This window comes from Pseudorca crassidens, chromosome 14, assembly GCF_039906515.1.
Source record: "Pseudorca crassidens isolate mPseCra1 chromosome 14, mPseCra1.hap1, whole genome shotgun sequence".
Taxonomy (NCBI): domain Eukaryota; kingdom Metazoa; phylum Chordata; class Mammalia; order Artiodactyla; family Delphinidae; genus Pseudorca; species Pseudorca crassidens.
Genome location: NC_090309.1, coordinates 72,796,926 through 72,813,721, shown reverse-complemented (window position 1 = coordinate 72,813,721; position 16,796 = coordinate 72,796,926). Strand labels below are relative to the sequence as shown.

Below are 16,796 nucleotides of genomic sequence, written 5' to 3'. Positions count from 1 at the left end.
TTGTGGATTGTAAATGTGTGTGACTGCAAACCAGGGGCCCCAACATCGTGAAAACATCATGGGGACGTACAAGAGAAGCCCAACCCCTGGCCTCTGCCCTTGTGGAGCTTAGAGTTTCCCTGAGAGAAAAGCACAAGACATGTGCAGCAAGAAACTTGCCATCTGAGCTGGTCTGCATGCCCCCCCCCCCCAATGCAGAGGGGCTGACTGCAGAAACCCTGAAAATGAGCAGGTTCAGCTGCAAGAGATCCCAACTTTCCCAGTGGAAGTGGAATTCAGCCTGGGCTCATGTTGAAAAAAGGGTAACATTCAAAATGGAGGGGGAAGGTGGGGAATTCCAGGCAGAGGGTGGAGGAGGATGGTAGAAGAGTGAGAAGACCAGGGGAAGTGGGGTTTGGTAAGGAGAGTGAAACTGATGGACAAGGGCCCTTGTGTGTGCCGTGCCCAGTAGTTTGGAATTGATGGAAGAGTGGGGGTGGGGCGATTGTTTTGTGTCGAGTTAGGGAATATGGAGAAAGCAAGATTTTGTATACATTAATATGAAGAATGTGTACGATGGGTTGGGGAAGAAGGCAACTGGAGACAAGGGCACCAGTTGGTTAGGAAGCTGTTAGGATAGTTAAGGCCTGAGCCACGAGCGCTGAGAATGAAGAGAAGGCTGCAGCTGGACATGAGGAGAGAGCTTGGGCATGACAAGGGGGAAAAGATAGTCACACCTCAAGGCTTGAGCCCTAGGGACTGGAAGAAGCATCTGTGCATTTTGTGTTGTATTTAGACAGATGTGTCTCCATGGGTGTGTGTTTATGTGGGTGAGACCCTGTGTTTGAGAATATCTGCGAGCAGTCTGATAAGGCAGTCAAATCTGAACTGATACCAACCTTCAGCTCTCACATTTAGCCTCTCAGTGATAACATGATCCCATCCATTTTCTCATTAACCCTCACAGTAGCAAGGAAGAAAGGAGTAGATGAGAGAACTAAATCTTGGAGAAGTTCAGAAACTTGCCCAAGGTCCCAGATGGCTAGATTCACGGAAGCATTACCACAGCTTGCCACCTGAGCCCAGAGCGTCCTCCCAGTTTTGGTTGGGCTTCATCGGCTTCCCGCTGGCCCATGGAGTTGGATGGGAAGCAGGGTCACTTGGAGGAATCCTGCCTCTTGACACATCAGCCAGCTGAGCAGTCCTTCCCCATCCAATGGAGAGTGGGAAATGTAGCCATACTGAGCCATCACCCAAACTATTTGACCCCTTGAAGCCCCATTTGTCACGGGTGGGAAATACATTTTCTTTTCATTCCCACTATATCCTATGAAACATACTACCACTTGGTCACATGGAAACCACTATCGCTCTTTCAATATGTGTCCTGTTTATTTGATGGCTATGCATTTTTATTTTACTCGCCCAGTCAATATTCAAAGTCAGAGTCGGATGCGAAACTTGAAAGGTTTTATTTCCTAACTACAGACAGCTTTAAAAGGTGGAATGCCTGGCGCCATCACCGCCTGGGCGAGGCCTCACCCAGGCCGCGAGGCGGCAGGAGGGCAGGAGGTGGGGCTTTGGGGTCGACTTCCCAGGGAGAGAAGCCCTGCCCACTGCGCCCTCACTGGCCCTTCTTGTGGGCGTTCTTGATGATGGTGTTTTTGAACAGCGTGACCAGGGGCGTCTGGCTCTTCTCGGAGATCATGAAACCGCCGTAGCGCTTGTCCTTGGGCGGGCTGCCCCAGCGGAAGTGCTCCATCTTATACGGCCCCTCGTCCTTCTTCTCGGCCGCCTCGGCCTCCGCCACCAGGCCGTACTCCAGCTCGGCCCGGGCGGCTGCGCCCTCGGCCGGGGCCTCGGGGCCGCGCACCGGCTCGGGCCGCTCCCCGGCCAGCTCCCTTTTGAACTCAAGGGGGAAGGCCTCGGCCGACTCGTCCTCGGCGCCATTGGGGTACACCTTCACGGGGCGCCGCTTCTTGCCCACCGGCTTGCCCCAGCGGAAGTGCTCCATGGAGTAGGAGCGCTTGTCCTCGCGCGAGCCCGGCTCGGCGCCATCGCCGCGGGGTCCCGGGCCGTCGCCCCCTGGCACCCCCTCCTCCTCGCGCTTCTGGGCCGCGCCGCCGCTGCTGCTGCTGTTCCGGCGGCCAAAGCGATCCCAGCGGAAGTGGCTCATGACGTACTTCCGGGGGTTCTCGGTCAGCGGCTGCTCGTCGCCGTTGCCGGGGAACACGGGCGTCTCGGCCGAGAGGTCTGGCTTGCAGGCCCGGATGCACGCCTGCTGGAGAGCGGCGAGCGCGTCAGGACCCCGCGCCCCGCGGCCCCCATCCCCCGTCGCGGCGGCCTCACCACCGACAAGCTGCACCTGCGCCTCTGCTCCCTCCGCACGTGCGGGCCGCACAAGCGGCCCCAGTGCCGTGTGGATTCCTTGCCGAGGACGTCTGCCCACCCCCGCCTCTGGGCACCCACGGACATCTGAGACTCAGCTCGGGCAGCGCCTCGTTTGTCCCCTGGTACCCCTGCCTGGCAGCTACAACAAAATCCTGTCCCACTCGGTGGTTTACTTGTCCCCTAGCTTTGTGGGCAGGGTCAACGTCTTAAACCTTATAAGCCAGATATATAGGAATTCATCAGTAAACGGCAGGTGGGTGGTAGTTGTTGGCACTTAGTGAATCCTGAATAAATGAACATGGTTCAGTTTGGTCTGGGAAGGGCATCGGGTTGAAATTTGGGAGAGAATCTCCCAACGTGGGAAAAGAAGTCCAGGCTTCTAGGGCCTGTATTTTCCATAATGCCTCCACCTTACCCCAGTGGTCTGCAAACCTACCTCATACCCTCCCCTAGCCATCTCCCTCCAAACTTTCCCACACCCATCTGGCACGCACTTTCAAGTCTTCTGAGCTGATCCTATACTTTCCTCAATCAGTGAGCTTTGGGAAGAGGTGTCTCACTTCCCTGTCACCTTCTGACTGGAGGGAAGGGTAGAAAGTCAGGATTATTTCCATTGCAGGGGTCATGGAGCCTGTATCTCCTCTCCCTATAACTGGACAACTGTGGCACACATTTGCTTAGGAAAATGACCTTGGGGCTGCAGCCTTGAGTTTTTAGTTACTGGGAACAACAAAGGAGGGAACAGAATGATCGCACCCACTCTGTTGAGTTGGGGATTTCATACTCCAGGGATTTAGAATTATAACACTGCAGAATATTAACAGTGGAAAACAAAAATTATCTCATACTCCTCTCCCCTGGACCCATAATGACACCCAGTTTCTCAGAGAGGAGAAGGGAACTTGGCAAGGTTCCACAGCCCATTGGTGACAGAGCTGGGACTAGAACCCATGGGCCTGACCACGGCCAGAGCTCGTTCCCTGGTGAGCTCTCAACGGAAGAGCCTGTGCAATGGGTGTCAAGAGTCTCTTGGGTCTCTGAACTAGAGCTCACAGGATTCCCTAGGCTCTTTATTTCTATTTTATATTCCACGTGCAACCTGCTCTGTTTTTGAGAAAGTCTCTCTCCTCACCTAAACTCAGCTTCTCTACTGACAAAATACACAGAATGTAGTGATATGCATTGCACCCTCACCAGGCAGCTACAGGCAGAAGGATGGAACTCAGTCACAGACACCAGCAGTGTGTCTTTTGCCTTGACTTGGTATTGTTTCTCATGTATGCCTCCCAATACAAATACACACACACACGCACACACACACACATAAACACACACACACATATAAACACACACACACATAAACACACACACACACACACACAAACACACACTGTGGTGACCTAGAGGGAGTTCCAGCCTGGCAAAAAGGGCCTTTATATGCTTCTGGAAAGGCTGCTGAAGGGTTTTTTCCTTCTCCCTCTAGAGATGGTTTATAGTACTACCTTCCTGGCTTTGTAACTTGTAGTAGATAGAAAGGGAAGAAAAATGGAATGGAAATGTCAAGTGACATGAGGTTATTTAAAAAGGAATAATTTGAGGCTTCCCTGATGGTGCAGTGGTTGAGAGTCCGCCTGCCGATGCAAGGGACGCGGGTTCGTGTCCCGGTCCGGGAAGATCCCACATGCCGCAGAGCGGCTGGGCCCGTGTGCCATGGCCGCTGAGCCTGCGCGTCCGGAGCCTGTGCTCCGCAACGGGAGAGGCCGCAGCAGTGAGAGGCCCGCGTACCGCAAAAAAAATAAAATAAAAAGGAATAATTTGGGGGCTAAAAGATTGAAAGTATAGGATCAGTTGAGGGAGCAATTATTGTTATCATCATTGTTAGTATTGTTTGCTTTAATGGCACTGTCTCTAAATAGCTTAAATGAAGTGGGTCTCTATACAAGAAGACAGGACAGGAAGTAAAGATAATCAAGCAGAACTTGGAGACCAGACCCATCTCCCTGAAGCTGCTTCCTCCCTTCCTTGGCCCAATTCTGACTTCACTCTGGAGGTCTATTCCTGCCCTTGGATGACTTACCCATATCTCTGGGAATGAATTTCCCCTTCCCCATACCCCTTTCTTTGTGCTGTCCCAGCCCCAGTCCCATCTGATACCCAAACCAAGATGGCGACCACAGCCCACATACCAGCAGGTTAGTTTCCGTGGTGAGGTCCTGACACTGGCTGCTCTCCAGGCACCAACCACGCACCTCCATGGAGGCCTGAAGCAGCAAGGTCAGCAGCAGGACGCCCGAACAAGTGCTGCGCAATCTCGGCATCTTCCAGGCAGGCTGAGGCTCTGCAGAGGCAAACAAGATTAATGGGACCCCTGCAAGGGGCAGAACAGTGTTGGCCACTCATCAGAAAGGACCGTGAGCCAACATTAACAATATACTCATCTGTGGAGCTCAAGGCCTTTCGAGGACAAGCTCAAGGAGCAGGCGGTGTGCAGGGTGGTCGTGTGAGTTGGGATAGAGAGGAGGGCGGTGGGACCTGGGGAAACTATGTACAATTTCTCCTTTATCTCCTATTAAAAGTCAGACCCCAAAGGACGTTAGAGCTGGAAGATATTTTAGGGGTCATTTGGTCTGGCCCCTTATTTGAGAGATGAGGAAACTAAGGCCCAGGGAGAGACAGTGACTCAGATGCTCATGACAAGGTAAGGCTAAGTCCTCCTGATCCAGCACAGAGCTTTTCTATTTTACCATCTTCAGGAAACTATAGTTCTAACACTCCAGATCGAAGGAGTAACTTGGGAAAGGCAAAGCACTCTGAAACTCCTGCTTGAGATGGTCTACTCCTCTCCACCAGGATTCTATCATTCCTCAGAAACCCTGTTTCCTATGAATAGTAGGTTTAAATAAAGGCAAATAAAATCTCTGTCCAGTTAAGCCAAAACCTCAGCCGACCCAATCTGATGTCCTGTACACACATCACTCAGGGGATCACTATTTCTCAGGCCCCTGTAACTTTGAAGAGATTTTTTTTTTTTTTTTTTCGATACGCGGGCCTCTCACTGTTGTGGCCTCTCCCGTTGCGGAGCACAGGCTCCGGACGCGCAGGCTCAGCGGCCATGGCTCACGGGCCCAGCCGCTCCGCGGCATGTGGGATCCTCCCGGACCAGGGCACGAACCCGTGTCCCCTGCATCGGCAGGCGGACTCTCAACCACTGCGCCACCAGGGAAGCCCGAGATTTATGTTTAAATCAGACCCATTCTTTTAAAACTGGCTCATCTCCTGAACACATTACACGTCAGACCTCCTCTTGTTCTATGAGTCTCTCAAATGTAGTCTGAAATAGCTGGACTTGAAGATGCTGTAGGTGTGGAAGGGAGGGAGATGGTCACACAGGGCAGAAGGGAATTACCTCCTATTGTGAACACCTACCAAAGACTCTTTCTCAGAGAAGTCAGGAAATACCTCTGGTCAGATGCTGAGTTCAAGGGGTCAGGATGCAGTAAAGGGAAGAATCAAGGCTGCATTTTGCCCCATGTATCTGACTCTTTCCCCAGCTTTCTAGCTTTCACACTGCCCTGTCCCCTGTCATGAAGGTCAGCCCTCTGAAATGACCCTGAGTTCTGTCATCAGCTCACCAACAGCTCCACAACCATTTTAGATTTCAGAAGATCTTTTCAACCACCTGTTAGGAAGAAACCTAATTAGATAAGAAAAGTAATTCACATTAAGGTGTGGATGACTAATTTTCTCTCCTAATTTAAAAATATCTGCCTAAAGAAATCTCCTGTTTGTGGAGGCATAGGCCAAATCTTTTTTATAGGGAAGGCTCTGGAAGTGAAAGTTCCCCCTGGCTCTCATTGTCTACTTCAGGAAGCCACTTCCTTCTCTCTGTCCCACCCCACTCCTTCCCCCAAAAAGCTGAGGCAAAAGGGCTCCCTTCTGAGTGGTTGCCAAGCACAGCCTGAGTGTTTTCAGAGCAGCCATTAGGTGGTGCTGGCAGCCAGTGGCCTAGCCTATCAGCGTCTCAGGGCAACTGGGAGAACATTGGTCAACCTTGGTGTCCAGTTGAGACCTGGGACAGGCTGCTCCTGTTGTAGACTTTTGGTGCTCCAGTTCAAGTACAAAGCCTGAATTTGGTGGACAAGGCAATTTATGTTAAAGCTCTGAGACCACACAACGCATTTTGGTCAGAAAAAAACGCCTAGGTTTACAAGAGAAGCAGAAAAATGACAGTTTTATATCACTATGGGCAACTGTAAAATAACATATTAGTAAAGAAGGAAGTAAAATCATGCAGGTCTGACAGTCCCCTCAACTATATTTCAGTTCTCAAAGTTGGCCATTCTGGAATGATTTCATTTTCTTTTTTTTTTTTTTTTTTTTGCGGTACGCGGGCCTCACTGTTGTGGCCTCTCCCGTTGAGGAGCACAGGCTCCAGACGCGCAGGCTCAGCGGCCATGGCTCACAGGCCCAGCCGCTCTGCGGCATGTGAGATCTTCCCGGACCGGGGCATGAACCCGTGTCCCCTGCATCGGCAGGCGGACTCTGAACCACTGCGCCACCAGGGAAGCCCTGGAATGATTTCATTTTCTAAAAACTTACCTCATGATTTCAGACCTTCCTGAAAAGCCTCAGAGAGCATTTCCTCTCCTGCTCCATTGGCTATGTGTACAACAGGGTGACATTCTCACTCCCCACCCTCTCAGAGCTGCAATCTCCTGCTAAAAAGTTAGATAGCTCCCTGAAAGCAACTTGTCTTCTTTCTGCTTCTGTATATTTTCTATTTTTCAACAAAAAACAAATATTACATTGTGTTATTTTTTAAAGCAATAAAGTAAGAGGGAGCTGTCAAGTGTGCTTTCTGTAAGTAGAGAGTGTCCAATAATTGTGTTATTTTTTAAAGCAGTAAAGTAAGGGGGACATGTCAAGTGTGCTTTCTGTAAGTAGGGAGTGTCCAATAATTGTGTTATTTTTTAAAGCAATAAAGTAAGGGGGAGCTGTCAAGTGCTTTCTGTAAGTAGGGAGTGTCCAATAATTGAAAGCTTGGAAAAATAAGTAGAAATTTGGAATTTGCTAATCTTGACATTAACTTTATAATAGAACTACACTTATTAGAAATTCATTTGTGTAGGTGAATTCTCTATGAGCTAAACAAAACTTTTTTTGTTTTTTTAAATTTTATTTTATTTTTAAAGTATTCTTTTTCATTATGGTTTATCACAGGATACTGAACATCGTTCCCTGTGCTCTACAGTAGGACCTTGTTGTTTAGCCATCCTGTATATACTAGTTTACATCTGCTAACCCCAAACTCCCAGTCCCTCCCTCCCGCACCACCCAAAACATTTTGTTTGTTAGTATAAAATTGCACACTGGCCATGCCCTCTGTAAAGATTAGAGGACCAGAGGCGCAGAGCTTTGTCCTTGCACCATGATACACACGTATCAAGTCCTAAAACAGAATGTCAAAGGAACATTAAGTCATTACATAAGCCATAGTCTGTAGATATCTCAACAATGGACAGAACAAATGCACACTTTTACTTTCCTTGGCTCCTTCCAGCCATTCTGTGGGAACCACCACATCACCATTTATTCAGGAAGAATTTGGGGAATCCAAATGCCCTGCAGACTCTCTCTCCCTCCCTGGGAACCCACCTCGCCTGAGCCTCCATCTTGCCTGGGCTTCCATCGGCTCCTACGGCCGCTTCTGCCCTGCAACCTTGGGTTTGCGAGATAGAAGGTCCACTCTGAGGTCCTATTGAGGGAAGAGACGGGATGGTTCAGGACCGTGGACAGTTCCCGTCCGGGCCACCTCTTTTTAACACCAGCTGCTTTTCGTAGGGGAGGCCATGTCTGTATCAGAGCGCGGCCCCGTCGGGTGCGCTGAGGCGGACAGGGAAACGAGGATTCAGAAATTTGAATCCAAAAAAGTCTGGAATGCAGGGAGTTTATTGTGACTTTTAGCCTCGTCTCTTCTGCCCCCATTTCCAACATCGTATGGTATCTTTTAAGAAGTGACACCTACCCAGAAAAGCAGAAGAAAACCCAAAAGACTGGGTGTCCCGAGATCTCCCCAGAACGCGGTAGGAGCCTCAGGGACCCTAGCAGCCCCCCTCCCCGGGGAGATGTGGCTGCCAGCTCGAGGAAGGCGCCACTTTCAGCCGTCGCAGCCGCTCTCCCACCGTCCAGAGGCTGGGCTTCGCCGCCCCGCTGCCGGCGGATTCCCACGCTGCACCCAGTACAGAAAGTTTTCAAAGAACTCAGGACCGCGGCAAGTCAAAGATACCTCTGAGATCGGAGCTGGGCGAGAGCATCCCGAGGCCCCAGGGGCAAGGGGTCCGGGAATAAGAGCGAGGTTCCGCGGCGTGGCGCCCCTACCTGTCGCGGGGAGGCTGCTCTCGGGCGACTCCCGCTGCTCCGGGGCGAGGATGCTCGGCGGCCTCTCGGTCACTTTTCTTCCCCTCTTTCTCTTCCTTCGCGCCGCCTTGTCCCGCTCGCTCTCCGCGGTCCTTATATACTTGCGGGGCTCGCCTGGGTGGGCGCTGGACGTGAGTGAACTTCCCGGCAGCGGCAGCGTAACAGGCAACTCCCCCGTCCACAGGAAGGGGGGCCGTGGGGCGCAGGAGGGGGTTTCCAGGTAGGGGCTGAGCGCGAGAGCAGACGTGCCCGGAAAGGGGGCTGGATCCCTGCCCCCGGAGGCTGGAATTAACACTGTCCTGCTGAAGGGCACACCTGGCAGCGGGCAGGTAAGAACTTAATTAAGGATGGTTTTGGGTCTGTAGTTAGGACGAGCGGGAGGCTTAGCACCCTGGTGTGGGGCAGGTCTAGCGCGCCCGCTGAGGTCGTTGAGGAGAGGGTGAAGTTACCTGTGTACGTGCTTGGCCTGGCATCTGCCTCCTTCGCATTTGGAGGTAAATACCACCGCCCAGGGAGTACGTCTGTGATGCCTCAGATTTCCCCAGCATTTGGAAACTGTGATGTGAAAATGTCACAAGCAGTCACAATCCCTCTGTTACAGGTTGGAGAGACCAGGGGCAGAGAAGGTCAGGAGTCCCTCACCTGAGACCCAGGACACGTTGCCTTCTTGGGGGTGTGAAGGTGTGTTGCACTGTCCCACTGGGGCCTCCTCTGCGAAGCCTAGTCCCTGGCAGGCTCCCTCCTGTGCCCTAAACCCCAAGGAAAAAGTGCTGTTAACCTTAGCCTATTAATGGAGGGAGGAGGGAGTCCTCTGTGAAGAGCGGCTGAAGTACTTTCCCTGTGCCAATGAGCTAACAGAGTGGTCTGGGGATTCTCAGTCTTCCCCAAACCCGGTCTTGGAGGTCTGGCTTGGTGCTAGTCTCACACGTCAGGCCAGGGAGGAGAGGTCAGCGCTCAAACGTACAAGGGAAGAGTCTCTACCTTAACCTGGAGTAAAGAAGCAGAAGCAAATTGTGAGGAGCGGCAGGGGTGAGCAGGAGTGTTGGGACTAAACAACTTCAAGGTGCTTGTTTCACCTGTCATTTGCAGGAACTTTCTTTATTCCCAATCAGACGCCCTTTTAGACTCCAGGACTCCCTTGAGAATTTCTGGCTGGTGACATTGGCTTTATATTCAGCAATCCTTTTCTTTTGGGCCACAGGAGAGATTCACTCTCCTTAACAGTAAATAAGGTACTTTACTACCTGGGCTTGGCCTCCTTCCAGGGTCATCTCCAACCTCTCCATTTTGTGTCCTGGCACATCAACCATCCACAACATTCCCATTCCCATAACCACTATTTTCTCAAAACCCCATCTCTTTGTCCATGCTATTCCCTCAACTAAAACACCCTTTCTCCTTCCAGCCACCTGGGAAAATTAGACTCTTGCATTAAGATTTAGCTCATCCCTCATCACCTGTTCCCTGAAGCCCTCCTTGGTCACTTGTCCGACCAGGGCATGAAACACGGCAATCTCTGTTTTCCAGAGAAGCCCATTCCCATCTCACCTGTACACGTAGCTTTCACAGCTGGAACAAATTCCACTCGGTCTTCCATCTTCCCTCTTCCACCCGCTACTGCCCCTACCACTGCCAGGCTTACGAGCCCTCTCAGATTGTGATTTTTAATCTCATTTTTCTCTGTATTATTTTTATAACTTTAAGAGGCAGCTGATGGTAGCAGAAAAGCCAGACCAGGAAAAGTTCAGATTGACCCAGCCTCTGTCCTCCTCTGTCAGTCGAGTTCTTAATTACATGCAGCAAAACCGACTTTGGCCCATGTGAATTGAAGCTCCATTGAACCACATTTAGAATCCCTGGGAAGGTTGGACAACCAGGATCCAAAAATGGGCAGAGACAAAAGGTGGCTGGAATCATGGTCACTGATTGGATCCAATGAGAAAGAAAACCAGACCACTCTTGGGACCAAGAGGCCGCAAGCTGTACTGTCAACACCACAGGCATTGGACATAGATGTCACTTCTATAACCAGGTTGGGAGGTTGTCATTCCCACTTTGGCTGATATTACCAGAAAGGACTGACCACTGCCCTTGCTTCATTATATCACGAGCTCCTCTTTGAAAGCCTGGAGCAGGCGCCCCTGATTGAGATGATAATATGATTTTCCCCTTTATTCTGATAATGTGGTGAATTACATTGTTGATTTTCCTACCATGCATTCCTGGATTGAGCTCAGTTTGATTATGATGTGCTACCATTATATAGCATTGGGTTAAATTTGCTAATATTTTATCTAATAGTTTTGCTTCCATGTTTATGAGACCAGCCTGTAATTTCCCTTTCTTGTAGAATTCCTATTAGGTTTTGGTATCAAAATTATGCTGCCTTCATAAAACAAGTTGGAAATCCCTCCACCCACCCCCATTTTTTCTAATTTAGTAGAAGAATTTGTGTACAATGGTGTTTATCTCTTCCTTATATGTTTGGGATGATTTGTTAGCGATGCTATCTAGGTTTTTAAGGTTTTTTGTTTGTTGAATGGTTTTAAATTACAGATTCAATTACTTAAATAGCACTATTCCAATTGTCTCTTTCTTCTTGTGTCAGTTTTAGTAAGATGTGTATTTCTAGGTATTTGTCCATTTCACCTAAATTTTTAAAGTTTATTGGCTTAAATTTTTTATTATATCTTCTTATTATCTTTTTGGCACCTATGGAGTCTGTACTTATGGTCCTCTTTTATCGCTGATATTGGTAATTTATGTCCTCTCTCTTTTTTTTTGACTGATTTTCTTAGGGGTTTACCAACTTAATTAATTAATTTGTTTGTTTATTTATTTTTGGCTGCATTGGGTCTTCGTTGCTGCACGCGGGCTTTCTCTAGTTGCAGCGAGTGGGGGCTACTCTTCATTGCGGTGCGCAGGCTTCTCACTGCGGTGGCTTCTCTTGTTGCAGAGCACGAGCTCTAGGCGCACGGGCTTCAGTAGTTGTGGCACGCAGGCTCAGTAGTCGTGGCTCATGGGCTCTAGAGCGCAGGCTCAGCAGTTGTGGTGCGCGGGCTTAGCTGCTCCGTAGCATGTGGAATCTTCCCGGACCAGGGCTCGAACCCGTGTCCCCTGCATTAGAAGGCAGATTCTTAACCACTGTGCCACCAGGGAAGTCCTATTAGTATTTTTAAAGAATGAATTTTGATGTTGTTGATTTTCTCTATTGCATGTACATTTTTTCTATTTCCAGAATTTCTACTTGTATTATTATTTCTTGCCTTCTAATTTCTAATTAGCTATTCTTTTTCTATTCTCTTGAGTTGGATATTAAATAAATGCTTTTACTTATATAATTGATATTCAACCTTTATTCTTTTTGACATGTGTATTTATGGCTATAAATTTCTTTCTAAGTATGGCTCTAGTTGCATCTCACAAGTTTTGATATGTCATATTTTTATTACCATTGAGTTTAAAACACTTTATTTTTTTTTATTTTATTTATTTATTTTTTTGCGGTACGCGGGCCTCTCACTGCCGTGGCCTCTCCCGCTGCGGAGCACAGGCTCCAGACGCGCAGGCTCAGCGGCCATGGCCCACGGGCCCAGCCGCTCCGCGGCACGTGGGATCCTCCCGGACCGGGGCACAAACCCGTGTCCCCTGCATCGGCAGGCGGACTCTCAACCCCTGCGCCACCAGGGAAGCCCTCTAGTTCTGTTTTGAAAGTAAATTTTAGCATAACTGTTCTGTGGTCAAAGAACATACTTTGATTTTAGTCCTTTGAAATTTTGCGGGACTGCTTAATGGTTGCACATATGGTCCATTTTGATTAATGCTTCCTGTAAACTAAAAAGAATATGTATTCTATGATTGCTCAAATATTCTATATCCTTTCTATACCCTTATCCTTTCTGATTATTTGTCATTTTAATCCATTAGTTACTAATAGATGTATGTTTTTTAAATCTCCCCGTTCATTTCGTAAATTTAGCTACTTCTCCCTTTGGTCCTGGCATAAAAACAACTCCTTCTAGAAATCTAATGGTGAATGTGGGGCAGTGGTGGAGGGTAATATAGAATCAAGGATGAAGACGGCAGAAAGCTACTAGAGCATGGTTGCATGCTGATGGAAATAATCCAGTGGAGAAGGGGAAATTGAAACCAAATGATCCAAGTCTTAAGTAGAGGTGAGGTGGGGTCCAGAGGAAGAACCTGGCCTCCAAACAGTGGAAAGCTTTCCTCTTCCAAGAAAGAAGGGGGTATAGACACAGGATAAGCCATGGGAAGATGAGTGACTTCTGTCTGTACCAAAGCCTTTACCTTTTGATCCAGAATTTCCTGAGGAAATATCTAACAGTTACCCTAAATAATGTTCAAGACTATTCATACAACATAGTTTATAGTTGCTGTAAAATGAAATAAACTAAACATCTTGAGTGTAATTATAAAAACAGTAAAATATACTCATAAAAGTTATGGTAAAGCTATGCAACGGGATATTTTGCAGCCATTCAAAATAAAATAGAGGTTTATTTCTAGACATAAAAAATGACCACTGATAAAATATAGATATACAGTTGACCCTTGAACTACACAGGTCCACTTACACTCAGATGTTTTTCAGTAAATACATACTGCTGTCCTACATGATCATGGTTAGACCACGGACGTGGGACTGTGGCTAGAGAGGGCCAACTGTGGGACGTGAGCGTCTGTGGATTTTAGTATCCGAGGTGGGTCCTGGAACCAATCTCTCGTGAGTATGGAGGGATACTGTAAATACAGAAAGAGATAGAAATAGAGAAAAAGATTAAGAGATACCAAAGTGTTAATAATGGTTGTTCTGGTTATCTAATATTAGATCACAAACTACCCCCAAAACTTGATGGTTTTAAGCATTTACGTTGCTCATGAATCTGCAGTATGGCCAAGGTTTGGCCAACACGTCCAAGTATGGCCAACACGTCCCTCCTCTACTTGGCAGCGGCTCGGGCAGCTCAGAGGCCGACATCTATAAATCATCTGAAGCCACTCACTCACACGACTGGCTCCTGGTTGGGAAGACTCAGCGGGGGGCAAGGAGAGCTGGGGCTCCTCAGACACTTCTGTCTATCTCCATGCAGCCTGGCCACGTGACGTCTTCAGCATGCAGCCTCAGGGGAGCTAGACTTCTTACACATAGGCACAGGTCTATGTATGCATCTGGAGGCGACTTACTCTTCCAGGTCGAGGGGGTGGGTAGTGAGCAAGGGCTTCCCAGAGAAGGGGATGCTGAGTTGGGCTGAGTCTTGATACAATAGGTCACCAGGATGAAGAGAGGAAAGTAATTCCAGGCAGGAGGAACAGCATGTGCAAAGGATTCAAGGCAGGAAAAACCTTATGTTCACGGAATGCTGGTACAGGTGGTAGAGGGAGAGAGAGAAGACTGGAAACAGTCAGAGGTCAGAGGGAAGGAGGTGGGGACCATTCAGGGACTGAGTCAGAGGGGCCGTAGGACCAGCTTTCTGCAGCAGTGAGGAGAATGATCAGAGGGGAGGGAGCCTGGAGCCAGCACGGGGTGACCCAAAGCCCGATGCTCTCCTCCAGGGCCTGGAGGCCAGTCCAGCCAACAGTGGGAGCAATGAGGCAAGAGAGGAGGCAGAGGCAGGTTCATGAACTACTAAAGAGGTGGCATGAATGTGGGGGAAGGTGTCGTGAACACTTCCCCATCTGAGGTTACCGTGGCTGCGTGGATGGTACAGTGTGATGTCATGGTTAAGAGCACAGCTCTGAGCCAGACAGCTGGTCTTCATCCTGCTCAACCACTGCCTAGCTGTGTGGTTCTGAGCAAATTCCCAACTTCTCTGTGTTAGTTGTCCCATCTGTGAAATGAGGGAAATGACTGCGGCTGCCATATGGACGCAATGAGGTAACACATGTAAAGATGGGAGAGCAGGGCCTGGCCTTAGTTATGGTTGCCCTTGTTCTTCTTATCATGGAAGTGCTGGTCCCAGGAGAGCCCACCTGGCGTGGAAGGAAGGAGGGAAGGAGAGGGGCGGGGTGGGGGGAAGGGAAGGAGGGAAAGGAGGAAGGAGACAGGAGCAGACATGACTCTGGCAGGGAGCTGATGTGCTCATCTGAGGGCCTGGGGCCGGGGTGAGGCATCCACACCTGGCTGCGGGCCAGGGCCACGGCTGCTCTCGTCACCCCAGCTTTTCACCTTTGAGGGTTTAATTGGAAAAGCAATGTCACCAGGGTGTGAATGCACTACAAAGACAGGTGTGGAGGCAGACTCCTGGGGGAGAGGAAGTGCTGGGCAGGCCGGGTGGCTGAGAGCTTTCACGGGAGGGGACACGGGCAGGGTAGACTAGCCCTCAGCTTCCAGGCCCTGGGGCCAGGCAACAGGGGACATTTCACTGGGGAAAGAGAAGACTTAGGGATGAGGCTGCCCTTTGCCTGTGTTCCGCAGACTCTGGGACAAGCCAACACTCAAGCCTTGAGGGTTGGAGTGAGGGGTGGAGGTGGGGTGCGAGGGAATCCGAGCCTTCCATCTTGGCCGCTCCAAGTCTCAGGGGACAAGCCAGGGAGGCTGCCAGCCCTGCCTCAGGTCAGAACAACTGTCCCTTCTCAGGGCTCCTCGGGCCCAGCCAGGGCCTCTGCCCGAGGGAGTGCTTCACTCCTGCTATTGTCTGGGTCGCATGGGCCTCAGGCCTGCTCCGCTGGTGCCCCTTGCCGGCAAGGGGACAGCTCCCAAGTCAGTGTATGAGAAGAACGGGTACTCAAGAGGCTCTGCAGAGAGAGGGTTGGAGGGAGTGACTGCGGAAGGGAGACCCTCTGAAGATTGCATTTGCAGAAGCTCATGCATGAGCCTCTAAAACTCTCTCCAAACCTCCTCTGCACGATATATGAACCTAAAACTGACAGGTGATCTCCCTCCACACAATGTGTCTGGATTAGAAATAGCCCAGCACCCGCCCCTTTATGTGTGTGCCTGCTGGGGACGGCGGGGAACGCTCACCGCTCCCCGGCTGCAGCAGCCCAGGGACTACGGGCAGCTTTGGGGTGGCTCTGGCCCCCCCATGACCCCGACCTAAGTCACTGCAGGCTTCTCACCTTCCAGGCATCTCCGCTTTCAGAGACAAGAAGAGAGGACACCAGTGTCCTTCTACAGGGGAGCCTCCTGCCTGGTGCATTATGGGTGCCGGGGAGAGGGGCTTCCCGGTGAGAGAGTAAAGCAGATGTGGGGCCTGGAGTGGGCGAGGAGGGCGGGAAGCAGGACCCGGGGCCGCCCTGCGCTGCAGAGAGGGGGTCCGTGGGAGGCACACAGAAGGGTGGGAAGGTGAGCATGCTTCGGGCAGGGCCTCTCTGCCCCAGCGGTGCAGGAGGGAAGGGAGGGCAAGCTAGGGAGAGAGCCTGGAGAGGAAAGGACAAGCGGAGGGACCCTGGGAGGGAGCGGCAGAAAAGGGCCACGGCCAGGCCTTGGGGTCTGACTTGATGCCGGGGAGAGGGGGTGAGAGAAGGAAGTCAGGCAGGATTTAGGCATTTAGGCGTGGGGCTGGGGGAGCAGAGGGCAGGGCTAGAAAGCCGTGTGGGGTCGGGTGCAGAATCGCTAAGACACAGTGACTTTGAAGCAGCTGCTCTTCAATGCGCCCTTTGCCCAGCGCCAGTCCCCCAGTGGGTGCTCACACAGGGCTTACTGGGAGGTGGGAAAAGTGCCGGCTTGGAGGGCCCAGGTTTTGTTCCGTCACTCATTCACTCGACGGATGTTTATTGACCCCTACATGTACCGGGACAGATCTGGTCTGTGCTCCCAAGAGGACTTCAGCTCTAGGGAAACCTATAACAAGGTAGTCCACGAGTCATTACTCGCTGTGATAAATACAATTAAGGAAACAGAGTGGGAGAGGGGAGGGGAAAGGCTTCTTAGCAGAAGGAAGAGGATGCAAAGGCCCTGGGGCAGAGAAGAGGTTCTCAGCACTGCTGGAGTGGCAGCAGGGGAGGGGAGCAATCCTTGGGAGGAGGGACAGGAGGGGCCAGGCCTT

General features: G+C 50.4%; 1 protein-coding gene across 1 annotated transcript; it reads right to left on the bottom strand.

The window, feature by feature from the left end:
• Positions 1-1,432: 1,432 nt before the first annotated feature.
• POMC (proopiomelanocortin) lies at positions 1,433-4,688 on the bottom strand. Its single transcript, XM_067703926.1, has 2 exons — positions 4,557-4,688; positions 1,433-2,257 (listed from the first exon to the last, which is right to left on the bottom strand). The coding sequence occupies exons 1-2, from the start codon at positions 4,686-4,688 to the stop codon at positions 1,604-1,606; spliced, it is 786 nt and encodes a 261-aa protein (XP_067560027.1). The 3' UTR covers positions 1,433-1,603.
• Positions 4,689-16,796: the final 12,108 nt, after the last annotated feature.

What these genes read in the sequence shown, in the direction of transcription:
- POMC (XM_067703926.1), bottom strand. Translation starts at nt 4,688, where the DNA reads ATGCCGAGATTGCGCAGCACTTGTTCGGGCGTCCTGCTGCTGACCTTG. An exon ending in CCACGGAAACTAACCTGCTG is followed by an intron (nt 2,258 to 4,556) that starts GTATGTGGGCTG and finishes GCTCTCCAGCAG; the next exon opens with GCGTGCATCCGGGCCTGCAA.